This window comes from Haliaeetus leucocephalus, unplaced genomic scaffold, assembly GCF_000737465.1.
Source record: "Haliaeetus leucocephalus isolate CR32 unplaced genomic scaffold, Haliaeetus_leucocephalus-4.0 Scaffold151, whole genome shotgun sequence".
NCBI classification, from domain to species: Eukaryota; Metazoa; Chordata; class Aves; order Accipitriformes; family Accipitridae; genus Haliaeetus; species Haliaeetus leucocephalus.
In genome coordinates, this window is record NW_010972587.1 from 13,156,730 (window position 1) to 13,179,340 (window position 22,611).

The following is a 22,611-nucleotide window of genomic DNA, read 5'->3' on the forward strand; positions in this document are numbered from 1 at the left end:
TGCTTTTAAAATATATCGGATGAAGCATACCTGTATACGTTGTGGTAGAGAGAGGCCTGAATCTGCAGGGACAATCTGTATTCGTTGTGGTGTCCCATCCATTAGTGTTTGTGTAACAGCTCCCTGGGAATGGGTAACCTAGAAAGAAGAAACAAATGTAATGGATTGGCAGTGGATACACTACCTGAAGGATGGATACACTATCTTAACGGAGGAAACCTTAAGGTTTCACCAACTTCTCATTTCTCTGCACAAAGCTATGGGAAGTCTAACACTCTTACCGTATAAGGAACACAAATGCTTGTAATCTAATTTAATAGCTTAATTTTGCTAGTTAGAAAATTGTTTGTTTCACTGTTTTAAACCCATTTTGAAATACCTTCCAATTCGAAATTTAGAAACACTTTAAGTAAAACAATTAATTGTTGACAAGTCCATGTAAGTCAATCAGACTGAATATTTATTACTGTTGATGTTCATGAGACACAATACCTTTCATCATAGCTGTGCTACATTTACACTAAAATACTTTTACCTTAATGGCTTACTTAAAGTGACAAAAGAATTTTCAGTGTGGAAACACAGCAATTGGCCTTTTCTGTTCTGTCTTTCTGTTAAAGCAGCAAAACCAGAACAACAGAATTCTATCCTGGGGAACTATCAAGAAAGTTAGAGAAAATGAATGTTGGCAGGCAGTGTATCTTAACCCAAATTTAAATCTCTGTGTGAATGCTCTCAGACACAATTTCTGGAAGTGTTTTAATGATTATAAATATTTTTAAAATTCTTTACATGCTTTAGCCATAGGTATATAGGGGAAGGTATTATTCATTACATTATTTGTCAGTAAAAATTAAGAAGTACAGCTGCTATTTGTAAAGGCTTGAAGAGAAAGGCCAGACTTTTTGTAGTACAAAGGAAGTTTGTCTTCACAGAGTTTACAGATACCTTCAAACTGAAATTTTTGTCTTAAATTCCCAAGTAACTCCGCAAACTTTTTGCAGTTCAAAAACTCTGGACCATGCTGCAATTCTGTATTAATAATAATTCCCAGTATTTACACCACCATAAAAATGCTCCTCTTCAACTGCCCCCCCCCCCAAGAATTAATATAGAAAATATATATCTATATCGCAGTAAAGGTACTGTTTCATAACAGGTTGAGAACTTTTTTGTTCCTCCTGGATCAGCTTCCTGATTTTGCAACCATACCGCCATGCAAATGCTAGTACCAGCAGAAGAAAGGAGGCAAGAAGATGCAGTTGGAGATGAGCATGAGAAGGGGAAGGCGCGGTGGGTAAGACTTCCCCTTACAGCAGAAACAGAAGCTCCCATCAGCCTAAGCTGATTTTGAAATTTTACCCATAAAGGCATTACTTTTGCTACCAGTCTCAGCTCTCATAACCTACTTGCTCCTACCCCTTCAGCTTGGTAAGTGAAACTGGTTGGTTAGTCATTCAGTGATCTGGAATAGGACACTGATGCAGGTTAAAAAGCAGCCCAGCCAAGAGACAGACAAACAAAGGCTATTCTTAGCATAGCTCAAACCTTCTATCCAGATCTCCACAATGCTCAGGAGCAGACGCATCAGAGCAAATGAGAGAGTGGGATTAAGCAGCTGGGGGGATCGCTTAAACTGCCAGCACCATCAAAAGAAATGCTTGTCAAACCACTGCCCAAGCCATTTTCGAACACTGCTTTCTAAAAATACCCGATTTTTCATGAGCATGAATACTTTCCATATTCAAACACTTCATCTGCTTCTTTGGTTAAGTAAAGGACAAAGAAGCGTTCATTATACAGCAACATTTACAGTTTGGAAGAGATGCTTTCAACCACTGAAATTCTGCATCAGCCTTTCAAATGACATGAACACATGGTGATTTACAGGCAATTGGAGTTTTATGTGAATTTATCTTTGCTTTACAAAATAAGCTACATATTCCAGGACTGTTTTACATTTGCTCCCTTAAAATGTCATGATCTACATGCTGTATAAGTAAAACTGCTCTTCAACCCTATAAAATGCCAGCTTGACAGTTTTACTTCTATACAGAATACAGTTCTTTTTATTGCAGTGAAAAAAAATACTGATAAGAATAACCACAATATTTTTTTAAAATTATATTTTGTACTTGTATGACAGACTCTGTTTCAAATACATAGCTTTCCTCTGTTACTGTTACCTGGCACAACTGTGGAAACAAACCACCAATTACTTAGCGTACCCAACCACAGATTAAAGAAAGAAGATTGCTGCAGGCTCTTGACAGACAACTTCCCTACATGAATCAAGGAATGTGATCTTGATGTAGAAACATGAATTATCCCACACTCAGCAAAAGATGCCTAGCAGTTGGCAGAATCTGAGAAAAGATAAACATTGTGCAATGCTCCATATAGGCAGGGCTATAAATTCTTCTTCTTAATAAGTTTTGCTTTTATGCTAAAAAGCCCTAAACTAACAAATACATGTTTGTGAACATTATCATAAAACCGTTTGTGATAATTTTGTGTTTTAAAATGCTTCATGAACAAGAATTAATATTATAAACAAATCAAAACCTATGTCACAGAACACTTTTGACCATTATTTCAATGAGCACTTTCTATTCTCCTCAGAATGGGAACACCTGTCTTTTTCCTTTCATGTTCTACTTATGTAGATTTTTCTTGTAAATTCAATTAAAACTATTTCAACGTTGAAGAGAATTATAAATGCTAGCAAAAATACCACTGAAGTTCCATAGACCTTAAACTGTGGTTTTCAATGCTTACATTGAATAGGAACACCACCAAGCAATTACAGCCAGTAGGTCACAGGTAGGTTGGAACGTAAGATACTACACAAAGGCCCCTGTAAGACCGCTTTACTTGCTGACTCCACCTTTCATGCAGTGCACTCATGCATGGCATGCAAGTTTGAAAGTAATTTTGGCTTACGGAGTCCCACCTTGCACTGCCCCGGGCGATGCTTTTCAGTCCTTCTAACCACATGCCAGGTTGGGCTGCACCTTGCACCAGATAAGGGAACTGACCACAACTGGGAGGGAGAAGACCTTCCTCCACTATCCCATAATTTTTTTTTTTTCAGTTTTGTCCACCATGCAGAGACAGAGCTTACATAAGCCAGACTAGCATGGTATGAGAAGAAGTGGCTAGGGGAGGACTGGGGAACACTTAAGCCGCACTGCTGCCAAATAAGAGGTGACGGTCTCAGGCTCAGTAAAACTTTGCTAAAGGACAAATCCTAATCTACACTGCTGACAAAATGATATCCATGAAAACTCTAAGGCTGCAGTTTCACCATGAACAGGACCAGCCAACAGCTCTCTGCAGTGTCACACCTCCAATCCCTCCGTCTTCTCCCCTGCCTCCCCTTGCCTACCAGCCACCTCCTTTCCGCTGGCTCTGGTACTCATTAGAGCCTTCTCAGACCCCACTCAATGCACTAACCCAGCAGAAAACCTTCCACTTGTTTTGGCTGGGTTAATTTCTACACTAACAGCAAGCTAAGTAAGGTAAGAAACAGAAGAAGGACCTTCCCTCTCCCATGGCACTGAGATACTAAGTCAGCTCAGTGTCTCATGGAATTGTATTATAAAATTGAGAAACAACCCTCAGAGAGGCTAAAAACCATCATCACACCATTCTCTTTTCTGACTGGAACGTACACTCCAGCTAGCTTTGACTAGCCTGTACTTTCAAAAAAAATAACAAAACAAGAAAACCCAGGAAATACAGCCCTATTTAGACCTCCACAAGGAATTATATTACTAAAACAAAACTACACTAGACACACCATTCTCACCTACAAAGAGGACAAGTGAGAAAAAGAAAACACTATACATCACATAAATCACTTACGTCCTTTGAGATAGACTTAGCAACACTCAGAGGCTACAATAAAAGCATAAGACTTTGTACAGAATAGAATTAACCATCCCGCCACCCCCTTTCTATTTGAAATCAAGACTGAGAGGAACTAAAATTACTTGAAAATTATGTCTATGTCTAGACAAGAAATCAAGAGTGGATACTTCAAGTTAAAAAATACAATTTATTTAAGATAAATAAGTTACTGCTTTTATGTAATTTAAACTGGTGCTGATTTTAAATAGATTATGCTATGATGAAATCTTCTAGATAAGTATATATACTCTTATCCCCACTCCCAAACTATCTGTGCATCTCTGGAAGTTCTCTGGCTGCAGTACACAGATTCTGCACACAGGTTACAGAAAATTAAAACCAGAAGTTAGCAGAAACAAAAGTTCAATCTTCCTCGTGACTTATACCAAACACCAACAAACATTTTACAGTGAAGAGCATGGCAAACCTTTATTAGTGAAAACAAAAATGACAACTGAAGCAATTGCTTAGTTGGAAAGTAAAAGCTATGTACTGACAACTCTGAAAGTGAGCAAATCAATTATACAACCAGACAGCTCTCTGAAGACCACCACAGGCCCAAAAAGCAGAGCTGAACAGCTAGTCACTTACTGGAAACACTGCTAGATTTTCCTTCGCTTCATTTCTGTGGGGCAAACTTTGGCAAAAAAGACTTTGCAGCATAACTTTAAAATGGACATAAGTTCTAGTCTTCCATGGGAGAGTCTCTGGAAGCTTTGGGTGTACTAAAAATTACTTTCTCTTCTAATTTTGGTTTTTACATATCAGTCATTCAATGTCTCTTAAATAGGACTCAAAATTTATGTACCTCTCCCATTTGCTGTTCAAAAATTTGATGGGCCAGTTCCTCTATGGTTGCCATGATCTTTAATCACCAGAATTTCCTGTCAAAGAAAGGAAAGAAGATGCTTAACATCTATAGCCTCAAAAGTAAAAATATCTTGGGGAAAAAACAGTTCACATAAGTAAAGTATGTTCATTGTTGTCTGAAAGTGACAACCCTGCAGAATTTAAAGTTTGATTATACTATAAAAGTAATAATTTGTTTTCTATTTGTAAAATTTTGTATCTTTTTACTCAAATAACTCACACAGAGACTTTCTATTTTTCCTCCTCTGCTTTCCCAAAGAGCAGCAATATAATAAACTCCCTGTGAGAACAGAAGTGTATTACTGACCATGACATCAGCAGGGACATAAATAACATCTTAAAAAATGGAACAGAGCCAGTTTTGTTAATGCAAATCAAGGGGGGGAATCTAACTTCTGAGCTCATACTGATTTTTCAGTATTAATAGGAATGCTTGAAGGTCAATTTTTTGAATTAATAGGAGGCACTACTTGGGAGGCAGAAAATAAACATGTTTAAAAAAAGATGCTGCTTTGTTATCAGTACTGTAGTTACAGCATAAGAAGTCCAAAACTTCATAAGAAGAATTTTGTAGGATGTAACACTACATTAATGCAGTGTAAAGCATTCAGAGGTATGTCTTGTTTGTTTGCATATCGATTTACAAATATTCACTAGGCAGTACTTAAGAAGAACATATACAAATTATGAAGCACCATAAACACTTGATTTTCCTGACAAAAGCTTTATTAAAAACACCGTAACACCTACTCCTTGTATGAACAAAGACAGTACTCGTACACTAAAGGATGTGTCTATATACTAAATTTGCTTTGTTTCAAATACACAATGTACCCAGGTTATACAGCCTCCTCATTGCAGACAAAGTTATAAAGATGTTTAATACCAACCCACATATTCCTGTATTAACATAAGAATAAATGGTGTCAGTACAAAGGATTTTTTACACAGTATAAAAGATTTATTTATTTATTAAGCAGGAATGGTGCTGCGTAAGCATACAAAAAGTCAGAATGCTAATGACAGCAGTTACATATGTAGAAAAACTGTATATATAGCTAGTTGGTTCTCACTCTCTAACTTTGCTAGAAATCCTAGGAACTATCTCCCACCCCAGTGATCTCTAAACTTTCCCAATCAACTATGAAAATAAAAAGCTCATTTTGCTCTTATAATTGGAAAGAGAGATCTGTTTTGACTAGGGCAAGAATTGCAGGCCTTGCAAGTGTGCATAGTGGTATACTAAACCCTGATCGATGTGTGGAAGAGAAGACTATGGAAATATTTGGGCACTGCAGACCATTCTTAGTCACCCACCAGCATGCTGCATTTAGTTAAATTAAGACAAAAGATGACGGGCATATGCATAAAACATATGAGACTGAAGCTTATGTTGAAAAGCATTATCACCTTAGAAGATCTAATACATGTCAGCGCCCTTGCTGCAGCATTCTATTAACCTACTTCTGCATGCCCCGAGCTGCAGCACAATCACTATGCAAAGAGCACTTTCAAGTCAGCCAATGTATTCTACCAGATGTTTTCTTCTTTTAAATAAAATACTTACTAGCAACAAGATATTGCATTGTTTACACACACAGTGACAGAAATTAGTATTACTTTATTAAAAAAAAACAAAAAAGCTAAAAAGGAAAGCTTAACCTCTTAAAAGCAAATTACAGAACTGTTTAGCAAGACAGACACACTTTTGGGTAAGGGAGATGTACGTTTTGCAAAAAGTTATTTCAGAGGAGGATCTTACTGCTTTGTGACAATTTGATGTACCAGAAATATTTTGCATATGATGATATTTTGCAAAAAATTAAGAGTAAACTAAGTAAAATGCTGAAATTCTAGTCTGATACCACTTTGAGTGGGGTTTGGGACTAGAGACTTCCTGATGTCCCTTCCCACCTTGAATATTCTACAACTAACAACTACAACTAAACTATTTTCTTAGCTATCAAAACAACAATTGCTTGCAATTGCAAAAAATTCCCAATATTTTGAAAGCACTTTGATTTGCAAAATCTTTTGACTGCCTCCATATAGGTCTATTGTGCAGGTATTTTCAAGGACACACTAAACAACTACCTAATTTTAAAAGTTTTACCTCACTGAGTGTCCAGTTTAAAGAGCTATGCACAAGAAAGCTTATTTTGAGCAGTTTAAACCAATTTTACGGAGAATACATGTTCCCCTATGTCAGCCTTTTGAGACAGCAGTAACATCTTCCGTCCTTCAATCACTCTCTAGCATTTTCTACATTATTTTCCCCAAAGAAATTAGACTACATCAATACCATTTTCCCATCAGAAAAGCCTGGTCTATAATCTTTCCCATAGCAAAGTATGATTATGACCTTCTCAATTTTAGTCGTATTTACCAACAAAGCCTACAGCTACTTTAATTTTATTTTATGCTTTTCTAAAACTCCTACTGTTTCAGCCTGCAGAATTAGCATGTTCCAGCAAGAATACTGAATACTAATTATTACTGCTATAGCTGTGTTGCACCAACTCAGCAGCACACAGAAATCAACAATACAGCACAGTGAAAAGAAAAGCTTAATTTATTGTTCATTTAGCAAAAGCTTACAGCCAAATACTGAACTTGCACAGGAAGCAAAATCTGGAAAATAACTTTTACAGAAATCAACTCAGACATGAAGAATTAAAAAAATTCTTACCTATCATATCTGTGGCACTGCAAAATTAGAATTAAAGATTCTCTTTAATGTTCTGTGTCATACAATTACTTTAAATTAACATATCAACACATTAATATTTTTGCCACAAACTCAGTAAATGAAAGATGGAGAGATCTGATTTCTCCAAGCCTTCATGAGTACTTTGTCTAGTGTCTTAACAAGGAAAAAAGTCTTGTCTTTTTAATGTTGCAGACTCATTACTACCTTATTCAAAACCATTCTGTCACCAAAAGGGCTAGCCTTAACCTGTATCTTGGCCTGAGTTTCCAGCCTCTCTCCCGGTGCCAGCACTGGTACATCTGTGACTTCACAGCCAGCAGCAAAGTTTTATTTTTGTCCGTGTTAGTTCTCAGCCCAAAGAATGACTTGCACTTGCTACATTACCATGCAAACGCTACTGCTGTACCAGTGGTGGAGGGGAACTGTAGATCACACCCTTCCACAGCAGCAGAAATTCACATCATCTTAAGCCATCTGGTCTCCCATACTTTCCCACAGCTCTATAAATTGTTGCAAGATGAGCCTTGGAGCTTACACTCACTTATTTTTGGACCTTACAGATGAACCTGATGAAGAAACAAGAAACAGAAGATGAAAAAAGCAACATACAGTCACAGGACAAAACAGGCAACACTTATGATGGTGAAGTGGCCTAGCAGAGACTTCTGGTCCATAAGCTGAGTTCTGTACAATTAGGAGATTGACAGGAATCTATCTTCTTGCCTCACCTCCTACTTCTAGGAAGAGTATTATTTTCTAATTATAAGAACCTTAATAGTCAAAGCTACTTTTAAAAACAATGCAAGGAAAACAATGCAGTTAGAAACGTTTCACACACATAAGCTTATTTAGAGCTAACCCTCATATTCTCTAGTAGAAACACTCTTCAGCACAGACATTTCAACCTCTTAGATTTCAGTCCTCCAGTTAACAGATACTGACCTTCTCAAGGCCCAACACCAAACTAAATAGCATCTCATCTTTGAGATGCTGGACTTTGTGTTCTTTGCCATGCTGCCAAATCCTCACCAGCAGCACAGCAAGAGTTTGTACTGGTTACGACAGAATTCTGTATTGGTGTGAACACCTGACTGTAACAAGATCTCTCTCACGTGAGCACAATGAATGGCTATGAGAGACACCGTGTATTTTTACCTCATTAATTCAGAGGATTATTAATTCAGTGTTATCAAACAGAGCTAATGAAGTATTGAAAACACTCAGCTCCCTCAAATCCAGAATTGGCCATAGGCACCCTTTATTTTTGCTGTTAGGAGCAATGTAAGTATACTCTGTTTTACTCTTAAGAGCAGTGGAAGAGGTTATCTAAAAGAGATTCCCTGTCTTGATGATGTATTATTTTTGCAGGAATCCTAAACTAGAGATGAGAAAAAAAGTAGGAAGGAATTTGGAACAGAATAGTGTTACTCAGCCACAACCTCCAGCACGTACTCAGTCATAGCAATACAGTCTGAACGACCCCCAAATAAGCAAAACTAAAGAAAACCCAAAGGGCAGTGGAAAGCAAATCCTTTGCCAAACTGTTTAGAATCAAATTGCTTTAAAGGTGATGATTGTTAAATAAAAACTTAATGAATTTACATCGGACTTTGAAAGCCTGACTAGATTAATATTTGCTAAACAAGTGATGCTCCTATCCTTCCCCAATCAGAAGAATTCTACTGGTCAAAAAGATTTTCTTTGAAATGTGATTCTCAAAACCAAGAGAAAGAAATCTGTGTTCACAAGAACTTTCAAATCCAGCTATTTCTGGACTTGAAGAATGTTACCTCTCAATTGAAAGCACCTTCAAAAAGGTTTTTCTCAACAACTATAATCTTTAGAGAATGACTTGTAAATGGCATAGCTCTCAGAAAAAAAAAAAAAAACCTCAAAAAAGCATAACAAACACTTAAATGTCCATCATTGAGTGTCTCAATCACCACCTAAGGACAGCTTTTAAGAATGCTTCACTGTACACCTGACAGTGCATGTCGGATAAAAATAAATTATCTTACCTACAAGTAGTTAACGATAAAAATTGAAAAAATAAGAGGGAAACTCACCTTGAAACTCCATAAGTTCTTGATCATAGTCATGAATTCATCAGCTATGAGCTTGAAGCATGAATCCTATACATCCCAAACTTGCTGAGACACAGAAATCTCAAACCAAACCAAGAGCTTTTCAGTTGCTCATCCAATCATTCTGTGCTGCTAGTTAGATCATCCCACAGCTCAGAGGCATGCTTCTACAGTGTTGTCTTGGTAGGAGACAAAACCACTGACCTTCAGAATCAAGAGGTATGTGCTTTAAGGAATTACTTTGCACCTGCTAGTTAGTTCTCCGAAACTGCCCTCACAGCTAAGATACTTTAGTAAAACAAGTTAGCTTAAAAACCGAAAGCAGAACTAACATGTTTTACCTTGCAGTAAAGCAGTGAAAGAATACACATGTGTTCAACTATGATGCCCCAGCCATAGGGAAACTAACTCTCAGAGAAGCATAAACCGTTAGAAGTGAAATTTTGAAACTGTATCTAAAAGAGCCATCTGCTTCTCATTTGAACTAGACTTGTGTGAACAGAGTACTTCAGGCATGCAAACAAGACTGAACTCTTATGATGAAGAGGAATCTGGAGAATTGGTTGAAGCTGTCCTGCCTCTTCACACTGCCTGGAATAAGCACAAGGAAACTCAGCCCATGGACGCAGAACCAGCTGTCAAAGCAAGACAAATCATCTGAGCACGAGCACATAGGGCACGCATAAAATGGAAAAGGAATATACTCACTTGAGTAAGAATCTGCAACTACTATGGTCAGACCACAATGAAGAGTTGCTATGTAAAATTGAAAGAACATTTTTAATAGTTTGCATGAATTAGCAACATGTTGTTTCCTTAGCTCAGACTACTAAAATAAAAACATTCTTCTTGCTACAACTGTATGACTAGTAGCAATGCAAAATTTCTGAAGAGAAGCTGGTAGAGATACAGTATACACTAGCTCTTGATAACTTAGAAGATTAGCCCTGAAAACCATGTTGGTAATCAATAAAAATATTAAGCAAGCCGCCTCTGACATGCAGTTATTACAACCTATAAGCAGAAATCCATTGCCTAGAAAAATATTACAATGAAAGTATTGCAATAGCATAAAGTGTGTGTGCATGTATATATATATATATTAAAAACTCAATTTCTGAGACTTAAATGGGATAATTGAAGAGATAGAATTTGTCAGTATACCTTTACAATTATGAAAAAAACCTTTGACTAACACAATAACTAGGTTCTTTCCTAGATATAATTAATATCAGTACCAACTGGCAACTGCTATGCTATGAAAGAACTATGAAAGCAGTTTTTTTAAATAGTGTTTACAACAGTAATTGATGCATTGGAAGAATGTACTCAGTTTTTCTGCATATTCTTGCATGCATTAGAACCTGGTAATTTGAGGCCTCTTTTGATGTGACATTAATCATCCTACTGGATTCTTTTTAGAAAACCTATCACTTTAACAAAAGGAAAGGGGTATTAGGCCTTCACATTTTTGTGTTAAAGTTTTGTCATTCAAAGCCATCACTAAATAATAATAACGATAAAATATATATATATACTCAGGGTTTTTGGCATGAAGCACCACCCTTCTGGTAAAGCCTTATTTATTCTATTTAATTGCAAGTTCAGTTTTTGAGGGTATTGGGCTTGTAATTACATGTTTTTGAGGATATAAAGCAGAGGTGTAAAGTTCTCGAGTTATAAATACTGATAAACCCATTTATGGAGAAGCTGTGAAACTTTAATTGCTTTGACTCACAAATTATTAAGTTTAAAAGCTCAGAGTTAAGTTAGAAACTGTCCTATTATAGGCATAAAATGTACTGGTGCATTTACACTGTTGCAACATTGCATTTTTAAACTTCTGTAGTGAAACAAGCCTGTAAACAGAACTAAACTTAAGACTGTTTAAAATGGATAAATGCCAATATATCCCTCCAGTGATTTTTTTTCTTAACACAGTGACTTCTTAAGACCAATGTACCTCAGGCCTGATCTATGGTTACACTGATTATGAGGATAGGATCTTACGCTGGCTTCACTTCAGCAGGTGAAATTCCTTTGTGTACAAAAGAGTAACTGGCAAGTTAATACTCCTTAACAGTCAGTTCCACTACAGGCTCTTGCCAGTGAGGTAAAACACCGATAACATCAAAGTCTCAGAAGCAGGCAACCAGTCCGAAACACTGGTCAGACTTTAATAGCGCATATAAGCGGAGACAGCATAGCTTGGAACGCCCCACTGAATTAATCCTCCATCTCATCATCAACCTTGAAGTGTACATGTGGATATGCTACTTTGGAACTGGTTGCTGAATCACCAGAGTATAGTGCCTTATTCTGAAGCTTGTCTTTACCGTTTGTGTTAAAACACCATGCAGTAAAGAGTACTGCTCAGCAACTGGCTCAACAGCACCTCGGTCATGTCAGGAGTTGCACTGAGGTCCTTTATTACTTATCACAGCTCTTAAAGCGAAGAGTGTAATCTTAATGTTGGCCCAAGGAGCTGGAATTTCCATGGACTTTAAGACAAAACTGTGAATGACGAGTGTCTTTTGACACTTTTAGCCTAAAATAAAGGCTAATGAAAAGCAGGTTCCTCCCTCATTTACCTGACATGGCATAAGTGAGGCTATGGCTCACATCACTGCACAACTTCATGCACTGCAAACACATCCTTTGTAACCAGTATGACTTGCAATTACATACAATGAAAAAGTGATACATTTTACAGGATTATTCCCTTATATTTTCTATCTTTATTTTTTATAACGTGAAATTAAAGAGTACTACTGACAAGAATTTACAGATTAACTACATGATGTTTTATATTTTGACACTTGCAATTTCAAGTTGCATAGACATTCAGTAGTAGGTTCTTTTGTATGCCATTGCTTTATTTAACTCGGTGAACCCTAAACACCAGGGCACTAATTGACAAATCCACTATTTGTAACAATGTTACTCTGTACTGAAACGCCTTAGCTTAAATCACCTCCAGTAAACCACATGCCTTTGTTCTGAAGAGCATGTACACTGGCGAAAAAAACCTCACCAACTTAAATGTTTAAAAGATAAACTTTCAGGCAGCGTTTCATGCCACAGCTCAACTGCTGAAATGGCTAGCTGAAACAGGCATTCCTATCCCACTCCCCATTTTTGCTTTATTATTTAATCTCTTCCAGTGCTGGCATTGGCATACACATAATGCTGTGAGGAGTCAGTTCAAGGAACTGAACTGGCAGAAACCTCTTTCTTATTTGTAAAGTCAGGGCATAGTTTCAAAGGCAGTCTGAACAGAATTACAGCTCACCCCCGGGGAGAAGGTCCTGCTCACCCTGACCAAGCTGTGGTGGTACTGACCACACAGTAAGACAATTCAACTCACTAAAAAGACAGAAAACCTAGCAGAAATACACCAAACATAGAATCATAGAATGGTTTGGGTTGGAAGGGACCTTAAAAGGTCATCTAGTTCCAACGACAATGTTGTTAGAAGTCAGGGGAGGGAGGGAAAAAATGGAGATTGAGGAGGAAGCAAACCTCCCTTTCCATTCTTGTTGGTTGGGAGCTGGTAATTCAGTTCAACTGCACCATGAAACTGTACCCTTTGTTTTCGGCCCACCCAGCTGCCTGACACAGCTCAGTGTGGAGTCAGACGAGCTCCACTTCCAGTTGTGCGAAGCAGCATGGCTGGTTCTTCGAGCAGCAGCTACCTGTTAGGCTGTGCATCTTGACACTGGAGATGGGGGCTGGCAGGACAGGTCAAGGAGAACTGGCTATCAACAAATTCTAAGCTAACTTTGGGACAGATGGAATAAGTTTTGTCATTCACCTTTTGCTCACCTAAGGTATCTATCTTAGAGTTCACATCAGGTATGCTTAATCACTCTTTAGAGATCCCTGCAAAGAATTAAGCAGGAAAAAAGTTTTAGCTGGTTTTTTTTTTCCTATTATGTAAACTTAGAAATTTAGCAAATTGTTCATGTTTTTAAAAGCTTCTTTTCCTGAGTTACTCCAGCCAACATTCCCAAAGTCTGAATTGTTTCCTGTGAAATGATGCATATATTCTAAACTCTGAGCTGTCTGAAATTGGGAAACATTCCTTAAACACTTTAGAACAAGCCTTCATTTCCCAGTAAAGAAAAAGATTTAAAGTAACTATCACCACAGTCTGAGTTTTGAACTTCAGTAACTGGAAGTAATCTTCAAGGTGTTCTCATCTAATGTCAATCTTCCTGATTTCAGAAATGCTTCTTTTCCCCACACTTGTCCAAACCATGCCACACACCTTCAAAGCACGTGTCAGGCATCATACGAGAAATGTTTTTTATTGCCAGTATAGGAAAGAAGTAAAGTCAAATAATTGATGGTTTCTTGCTCGAGAATGCTTTGTTCTCCTTTCAAAGGGAATGAGACAAACAAAGATAAACCAAACTCTATCCAGATGCTAGTTAAAGACTGCTAATCACATTTATATTTCCTTTCTGAAGTTATCTAAACCAATGAAAGGATAAGAGCTGGAATTCTAAGAGACCAGAGAAGACAACGTGAAAAAAACTGCACATACTTTTAGTATATTCTTTATAATGTCCCACAATTAAAAGAACTGTAATACTACAGTTATATTATTATTCCAACAGGGGGAAGGAGAGCCAAGACTCCTGCCAATACATCAAGCACTAAGTTGTTTGCAAACATTGCCCAGTTAAATTTTACCTCATTTATATCTCACTTTGAATACTCTTGCGAAATTATTTTTTTCACTCACTGTTTCAACCAGTGAGTCTACTGTTGCTTATAGCAATTATTGCTTAATAGCTCTACTGGTTTCCCTTTGTCACATTAGACTTAAGATCCTTGCCTTTACTTTTACCATGAAGATTCTGAAAAATGAAGTGATAAGAAATGCTTTGTCCCATGACCATTTAGCTAGTAATACTGTTCACTGCTTAAGTCTTACTTCCTTCTACAACTTTTTGCAGATCTGCCATTAAGATTGGTGTCGTGGTTTAAGCCCAGCTGGTAACAAAGCACCACAAGGCCACTTGCTCATTCCTCCCCCCAGGGGGATGAGGAGAAAATATAACAAAAACCTTGTGAGTCGAGATAAGGACAGAGAGGGATCACTCACCAGTGATGGTCATGGGCAAAACAGACTTGACTTGGGGAAAAAGGCTTGGCCTTGGCCAGCAGCAGGTCCGACTTGGAGCCGGGGAAGCTTCTAGCAGCTTCTCACAGGACACGGCCCTGCAGCCCCTCCCCTGCCATCAAAACGTGTGCCACACAAACCCCTAACAATTGGAAACGCTCCTCCTAAAACTCTAAAAAACAAATACATACCCTTCCTTCAATTTGTCTTAAAGGAGATGTGTTGCTGACAATGTCAAAACTGACAACATTCAGACTGTCAACACGGTCACCGCCTCTCCAACTGTCCAATATATTCTACTTCTGTACCCTTGTATTCCCTCAGTCTGTTATGATCCGTTTGTGTATTCTCTCATTAGTGGTAAATTTCTGGGGCCAGGGAAACATCACTTTCTTAGAAGACTCCCAACACAGTAAGGCTCCTCTTCTGTTGCTCTAGGTACAGAGTAACACAAATATTAGCATCTGTATTTATACTGATTAGACCTGCTTTACAAGTAGAATCACTGCATTTGCTTTCAAAGTTATTTCTTGACTGCTTGACAGTATTACTTCCCACATAATTAAAACACAAGAAATGAAGATCTTTCAAAAACCTTTGAAAAAGAAGCTAACTCACGGAGAGACAGAATTATATATCCATCTCTCTTCTTTTCAAAACCTTAATATCACAACCCAATTTATTAGAAGCAGCTTATCTAAAAGCAGGCATTTTGACCAAAGACAGGCATTAGACTTCCTCTGTACTACTTACAAGTAATGCAGTAATGCATTTACTACATCTCTCTTCAATCTTCAGGCTCAAATGAAATCCAACCAGAATCTCTTTCTGTATGTATATCTTCTATAAATATCGTTAGTTTATGCCCCTAGGAAATGAGTTAGTGAGCCTTCTTGGCAGGAGGAGTCAGAATTATTTTTAAATACATCACTATCATCAGTGTTAGCCCAAACTTGTTGATGTTGAAGCTGACATCATTGCCAATGGTTTTCCATCACTACTTTAGATAAGTGCTCCATGAGCCACCATGTCAGTGGCTATCTTTCATTAGCTTGCACTAATTCAACCATTCTTCTTTACTTCTTCCTCAGTTTTTATGTGCCAGAGTTTTCTCAATGCTTTAGTCAAAATAGCTTAGGAAAGACTTACTTTCTAAATTGTTTTTGGCTTACTTCAACTGAAATGGGTTAGGAATCATTCCCATGAGAACAGCCAGCAGATTTGAGGGTCAGTAATCAGAAACACTAACCACTCTTCCACTAGTACAGTTATACCCAGAAGACATCAATGTTTAACTCACATCCTTCTCCAGTGACAACAGTTATACAACTTTAATTGTCCTAGAAGCAAGTTCCTACCAACAGTATTTCAAAATATTATACCAGTGTAGACCAAGGACTTTAAAAGAAGTAGCAAGAAGAATATTTATTTATGTGTGGACCCTCCATTTGATATAAATGGTAACGTCTCTTGTTCTGTTATATGGCACTGTTGGTATAGCTGCCCCACTATCAGGTACCTTGATTCTGATTTAATACCCTTTAAATGAGTGAGAATAAACTGCACTGGTGTGAAGATACAACATGAGAAAATTCTGTCCACCCCAGAGGTCTTCAGTTTACTTTAAAAAAAAAAATGTCGTAACCCTGGCCAGTGTAGTTTTACTGGTGCAAAAATTATGCTTGTAAAATTTGAGTAGTTTAACTTACCCTGCTGGCACTGTCAAACCAGTTTGACTCTCTGTATGTATGGAATGCATAATGATTCTGGTAATGACTATGTATATGTACGGAATGTGTGTTAACACAGGGGTCTTTCCTAGATTAAATCCACTTGTAGAAGATCAGATGCACATTTAAACTAATAAAGTTACATAAGAACTTTCTAGATACTTTTGAGGTGCAGGCACATTAACTAGTTACCACTGCAGATGTTACTGTAAACTTCATTCTGTTCTTATATCACAGTAAAGACAAATATAGAAGATCAATATGACTTTTTAGGAAAGCTCAAAAGGTTAATATAATGGAAAGCTAACTGGAGAAGTATTCCCTCTTAAAAGAAACTGTCTTAATCACTCTCTATAGTCATACTGCTGCAGTAGTAAATGATTTCAAATGATCTCAGAAAATGAATTAAGGATACACTATTTTAGCTCAGGTCACCCCACTGGGCTTACAGCTGCTCTGTACCTTAAAATGGAAACTAGTCCTCATTTCCTTTTTCAAACTCATCCTGTACTAATTAAGAATTCAACATAACCTGTGTCAAACTTGTTTAATAAATAGCTACATGTAAAAGAGAAAGCACTTAATGCCTCTATGATTAGAAGTACCAGAGTTGGGGTTCGGTAACTTGCTTTAAGCACTAAGATTTCTTTATACTTCAGAACAGTATTCTGCAATGCTTTATAGATAATAAATTAAGCCAAGGAACCCAAACATATTTGTGAAACAAATGATGCTACTTTGCTCAATGCTTTCTACAAGAAAAGCTCAATGAACTCGGCAAGCTAAATGAGCTATTCTTGGATTATTGTTCTATAAGCCATATTGCTCAAGATGGTAGAACAGTTGGCAGACTTAAAGTAGTAACATTCTCTTTATCAGTGAACTAAGGAATATTTATGTGACTCTTGACACCCAGTTAGATACTGTTTACTAAATTTGCATGACATCAAGATTTAGAGAGTACATATGTAAGAGACAGATAGCAACAGGAAACTGAAGCAGCTAAACCTGCAGGCAAGCAAGGGAAGATGAGGTGCTTGTAAAAGCATAAGGGAACAATTAAAAGGCACACAGCAATAGAGAAAGAGGAGCATTTGCAGGCATGCCTGTACAATTAATGTAGAATCGTTGCTCTCACTGCTTTTTCATGTAAGCGAGTGCTACAGTGGGAGGAGAGGTGAGAAAACAAAATGGCTAGGATAAATTTTCAGCAGACTGCAGAGTCATTCTTACAGTTTGGGCCACCAAAGAACAGTCGTCTCATTTTTAGCCCTGGGCTCCTGTTGCTTTTATCGTGCCATCTTTAGAACCTGCCTGAACAGCTACAGGGCTGACTCAGCTCGCCAGCCCCACAAACGGGGGAATGGAAGGAGGGGGAAAGGCAAGGGGGCTGTCTGCAAGCTGAGTCCGCTCACACGAGCACCGGCTACATGCCAGAGCTAGGTAAGGAGACAGCCATTTAATCAGGTCAAGCTGCCCTGTGTAAGGTCAGCCATAGCCTGCATCTCCACCTGAAGCTTGCAAAATCCTGCATCGGTACAAGAAGGAAAAAAACCTCAAACTGGTTCCCTGTGCCAGAGCTGAAGCTGCACAGCGAACCGGACAAGGAAGCTCATCTGACCGAAGACCTCCGGCTTTGCTGGATTAGGTTCAGCCAGGTCCATTCTCCCTACCCGGCATGCAAAGATTACACTAAGACAGCATAGCGAGTGCAAACCCTTCCTTCCGAACACACCGAGGCATTACCTCCGCTGTGGGATAATTACAGCATTTCACAAAGAGGTAGCCCCACTCCTGGCTGACAGCTTTGTACCCCTCTGCATTTGACCTCGTGGTTGTATAGCTGTAAGGTAAGCTCATCTTCTGAATTTATTCACCGTGCAGCTAACAATTGCTATACGTAACACAAGAAAAGCAGGCAGAAACAGAAATAAGACCATTTCTTTTGGAAAAAGGCCGTATTGTTACACCAGCTTATGTATAACACCAAACTGCCCACATGGGTGTGGTGTGAGATGGCTGCTTGGAATATTCACTGAACTACAGCCACAGACAAGGTAGTTTATACATGAAGGACCACTACAGAAAGGACTTGCAAGCCTATTCAACAGTACTACTACTAACTCTTCCCTTACAACTTGCACATGTTCTTACCCACAGAAAATTCCTCCAGAAAAAAACCCTGAGTTTCATACACATCCTTCCAGTAAATCAGTGTTGACATTGTTTCAGATAAAAATATCCCTTTATAAATCTCATCACCTGCCTTTTCCCTGTTTTTCTTTTTTTTTTTTCCTTTATCAACTCCACAGGATTAGATTTTGTTAGAGGGTGAGTGTATTTTTTTTTTTTAATTCCTATAAACATGTATGTAAAGCACTATGGAAAAAATACTCAGATAGCCAGTCAAAAGTGAAAGCATTAGTCATGTTGACGCTTACACTGTCCTGCTAGTACTTCAAAGGCAACACATTACCAAAGCAAATTGGGCAGTTTTCACACCACAAAGTTACTGCTAAGCTATGAACAGCAACCTCAACTTACTTGGAATGAAACAACCATTAATTATAGCTAATATGACAATAGCAGAGGGTTTGGCTTTAGTTTTTGGTGGTTTACGTTTTCCAAGTTTCTGGTTTCACTTCCTACAAAGGCAGTCAAATATTTAGCTTAGCCCAGACTGTCTTCGTATCAAGTTGAACAGAAGTAATTTAAGTTAAAACAAATTTAAACAGCCTTTCAGAGAAGGCCTGGCCAAACCAACATAATTAATCTAAATATTGATACAGAAAGGCAGTTCTTAGACCATGATTTTCAGGAAGGAACGTACTTTCTTACAAAATCTGCAGCACTGCATCATAAGATACTTGGGACTCGCTCAGAAAGCACAAGCAACCTTCCAGTCTCAGAGAAAAGGAAATTAAGAGTTTGATTCTTCAGAAGAGAAATCCTTTGTTGCTTTAAGAGTCTGGTGAGTACTATCTAATGCAATAATCTCTGGAATCAAAAGCTGCTGACTGAAGGGTAAGAATATGGACAGGTCTGCATACACACAAGAGTAAGAATTTGATTAACTGTACCTTTGCAGTTTTATCCACCATTTTCACACTGATTAAATTCTGTTTTGCAGTGGCTTACCTTATGCCCATAACGCACAGGCACAAATTTAAAGTGCTAAAAGCACCTTGAAAGAGCACTGAGGAAAAAAATGTAAAAAGTTTACCGGAAAGTAACTTAGGTATTGTTTAGTTTTCCCTGATGGTCACTGTTGGGTTGCATGCTGCAGCCTGCATGTGACAAAAAAGCATATGCAGACAGCTGTGCCAGCCAGAGCCTGTGGCCCCCACACCCACCCCAGCTGCTTACCGCTTCCTCACCGTGGATGTTAATGCCCCCATAGGTCTGGGAAAGCAGATACTCAAATGAGAGCTCCCTGACCTCTATCAACCAAAATAACACAGGTTAGCAAAGCTTACTATTAAAACTGCTTAAGCAGGAAAGGCAAACATACGCTCTGCCAGCTGAGATCCACACTTTGCCTGCCAGCAGAACAAACATGTGCAAGTTGAAGATTTGACACTGCTGTATTCCTTATAGACAGTTAAGCTCCCTACTTTAAGCAAGGGGTGATTTTTTTTTCCAGTTTTTTTTGACTCAGACATCAGACACAGGTTACTTCCTTTAGGGGGACTGCTTTCCTTCACAAACTGTAAGGAAATTCTAGCAATTTCACTGGCTGCACAAACTTTAATTGCATAATACAATGAGCACACAATAAATCAAAACAAAAAATTGAGTGGCAGCATAGGAAACAAGCAAACTAATCTCACCAGTGTAAATATTTAGATTTCACATTATAGATGAAAGCCAGTTTTCACTGGACTAGCGCATTAGCTTTAAGCATTCTGTAAATATGTTTTGCATGTGAACTATTTAACTGCATGCTAGAGTATCAGTGCGTTTTTGTTTGGTTTTGGTTCCCTGTCTGTCTCCCCCCTCCCGCCACCTCTTCAACTTTAGTAACAGAATACAATCATAAAATAATTCATGTTGAAAGGTACTTCTGGAGGTCATCTGGTCCTACCCCTTTTCCCCCAAAGCAAAGTCAGCTTCAGAGTTACGGACGTTGCTTAGGGCTTTGTCTTCAGAGGCTAAGAAACTAGACCAGAAAAATCAAGGTAGGCTTAAAAAACAAAACAAAACAAAACCCAATCTCCCCTCCTGCCCCGCAATCTAGCCTGGGCTACAGCTATTCTTCAAGATATCATAACTCCCACCAAATTTCTTCCCTTCAAGACAACATTTCACAAGAAAATACAACCAGCAAGAAAAGCAGAAATATTAGTAAGAATTGAGGGGAAAGGTTAAAGCTAGTTAATTTCTCTACCATGAGCTCTTTTCTGTAATAAGCATCTTGATCTGTTGTTGCAGAATGCAACAGACTTAGCAAGTGGCCTCCAATGATCCAGTTAGAGCAGTTTGCATGAACTGCAGAAGCAGTTGAGGACTGTACACCTCACCAGCTGATGTCAGTTATGTTCCTTACATTACCATGCATGCCCACGCATACAGCTGACCACCATCACATGAAAATACTTAGTCCTGTGATAAGAGAGGGTCTGCAATGTCTCTGGAGAAAGAGCTACAGACAGCAGCAGTCAAACATTTCACAGACCTTAAGACTTCCCTCAAACAAGTGTCCCTGAGGAAAGCTGTACAGCAAGGAGTAAGCTGTGGGCTAAATGCTCTGTTGGACATCTCATGTCACAACTGGCTACCATAGACTATGCGGGGGTGGTGGTATATTTATGGAATTGTTTCCAGGTAAAAATGCTGTTACAGCATGTCCTGGTTTCAGCTGGGATAGAGTTCATTTTCTTTCTAGTAGCTGGTACAGTGTTATGTCTTGGATTTAGGATGAGAAGAATGTTGGTAACACACTGATGTTTTCAGTTGTTGCTGAGTAGTGTTCAGACTAAGTCAAAGATTTTTCAGCTTCTCATGCCCAGCCAGTGAGAACGCTGGAGGGGCACAAGGAGTTGGGAGGGGACACAGCCAGGGCAGCTGACCCAAACTGGCCAAAGGGGTATTCCATACCATATGATATCATGCCCAGTATATAAACTGGGGGGGAGTTGGCCTGGGGGGTGGATCGCTGCTCCAGAACTAACTGGGCATCAGTCAGTGAGTGGTGAACATTTGCATTGTGCATCACTTGTTTTGTAAATTCCAATCCTTTCATTATTATTATTGTCATAATATTATTTCCTCCTTTCTGTCCTATTAAACTGTCTTTATGTCAACCCATGAGTTTTACTGTTTGGTTTTTTTCCTGATTCTCTCCCCCATCCCACTGGGTGGGTGGGAAGCGGACGCATTGCTGGCTGGGGTTAAAGCACAACGCAGAAAAAGCCATCCAAAATTTACCAAGTGTAGAAGAGAGAGTCACTGGTTAAACACTGCCTCGTCCAGCACAGTAATGTGATGTTGTGCCTCCCCCCATACTTATATTTCTACTTAAACAATGCAGATTGCAAAACTAGGAAGCTGTCCTACAGAAAACTATTTGAATTTTTTGCCATCTTATTTCTCTACGATAGGTGTGGATGCAGCTGTCCCTACACCCTTTCCCAAGTCCACTTTGCTGATGCTGGTATCAGTAGCTTCAGATCAGAGAGTTCACATACGAAGAATGCCCAACTCAGTTTTTCAAGAATCATGTCTACACACTCATCTGGCCATAAAACCAGTATCAAAAGACTTTTTCTCTTCCTGTTGCGCAAGTGTATTTGCACAACACAGGCCATTCCCTCTCTTCCCCCCACAACGTGCAAATTTAAGTTCATCCTGTGGTACAGGGCCGTGTTTTGTAGGTTTTTTTTTTTTTTACCCTCAAGACAAGACACCGCAGCACCGAGAAAGGAGAGAACCCGCAGCTTGGCAGAAAAACCCCACCCAGGGAGACAAAATAAAGAACGGCGACAGGGTCGCCTGCCCCAACAACAAAAAAAACAACACCGGGGGTTACGCAGGACGCACTCCCTTCACCCACGTAAACCCCAGACAGCCGCCAGAGATATTTGAGAAGAGCGGAACGGCGGGGTGATGGAGTCAGCGGGCACAAAGTGGCCGGCGGGGGGGGGGCCCTCCCCCCCCCCCCCCCCGAGGGCAGGG

The 22,611-nt window shown here is 38.8% G+C and overlaps 1 protein-coding gene across 9 annotated transcripts in view; it reads right to left on the minus strand.

Annotated features, from left to right (window-relative positions):
* NR2C1 (nuclear receptor subfamily 2, group C, member 1) overlaps positions 1-22,611 on the minus strand; it is a 54,021-nt gene that overhangs the window by 30,687 nt on the left and 723 nt on the right. For 2 of the 9 annotated variants that reach the window (XR_774007.1, XM_010561880.1), the window contains exons 1-3: positions 7,877-8,056; positions 4,721-4,796; positions 31-138 (exon numbers count right to left, since the gene is read on the minus strand). Coding sequence is in view for 8 of the 9 variants with exons in the window: in XM_010561880.1 (XP_010560182.1) it covers positions 31-138; positions 4,721-4,774 (162 nt within the window). In the remaining variant the exon portion in view is untranslated. Of the gene's footprint in view, positions 1-30; positions 139-535; positions 658-4,720; positions 4,797-7,876; positions 8,059-9,558; positions 9,749-22,611 lie in introns of those variants that run through there. The other 7 variants (XM_010561885.1, XM_010561883.1, XM_010561887.1 and 4 more) reach the window with 7 other exon arrangements.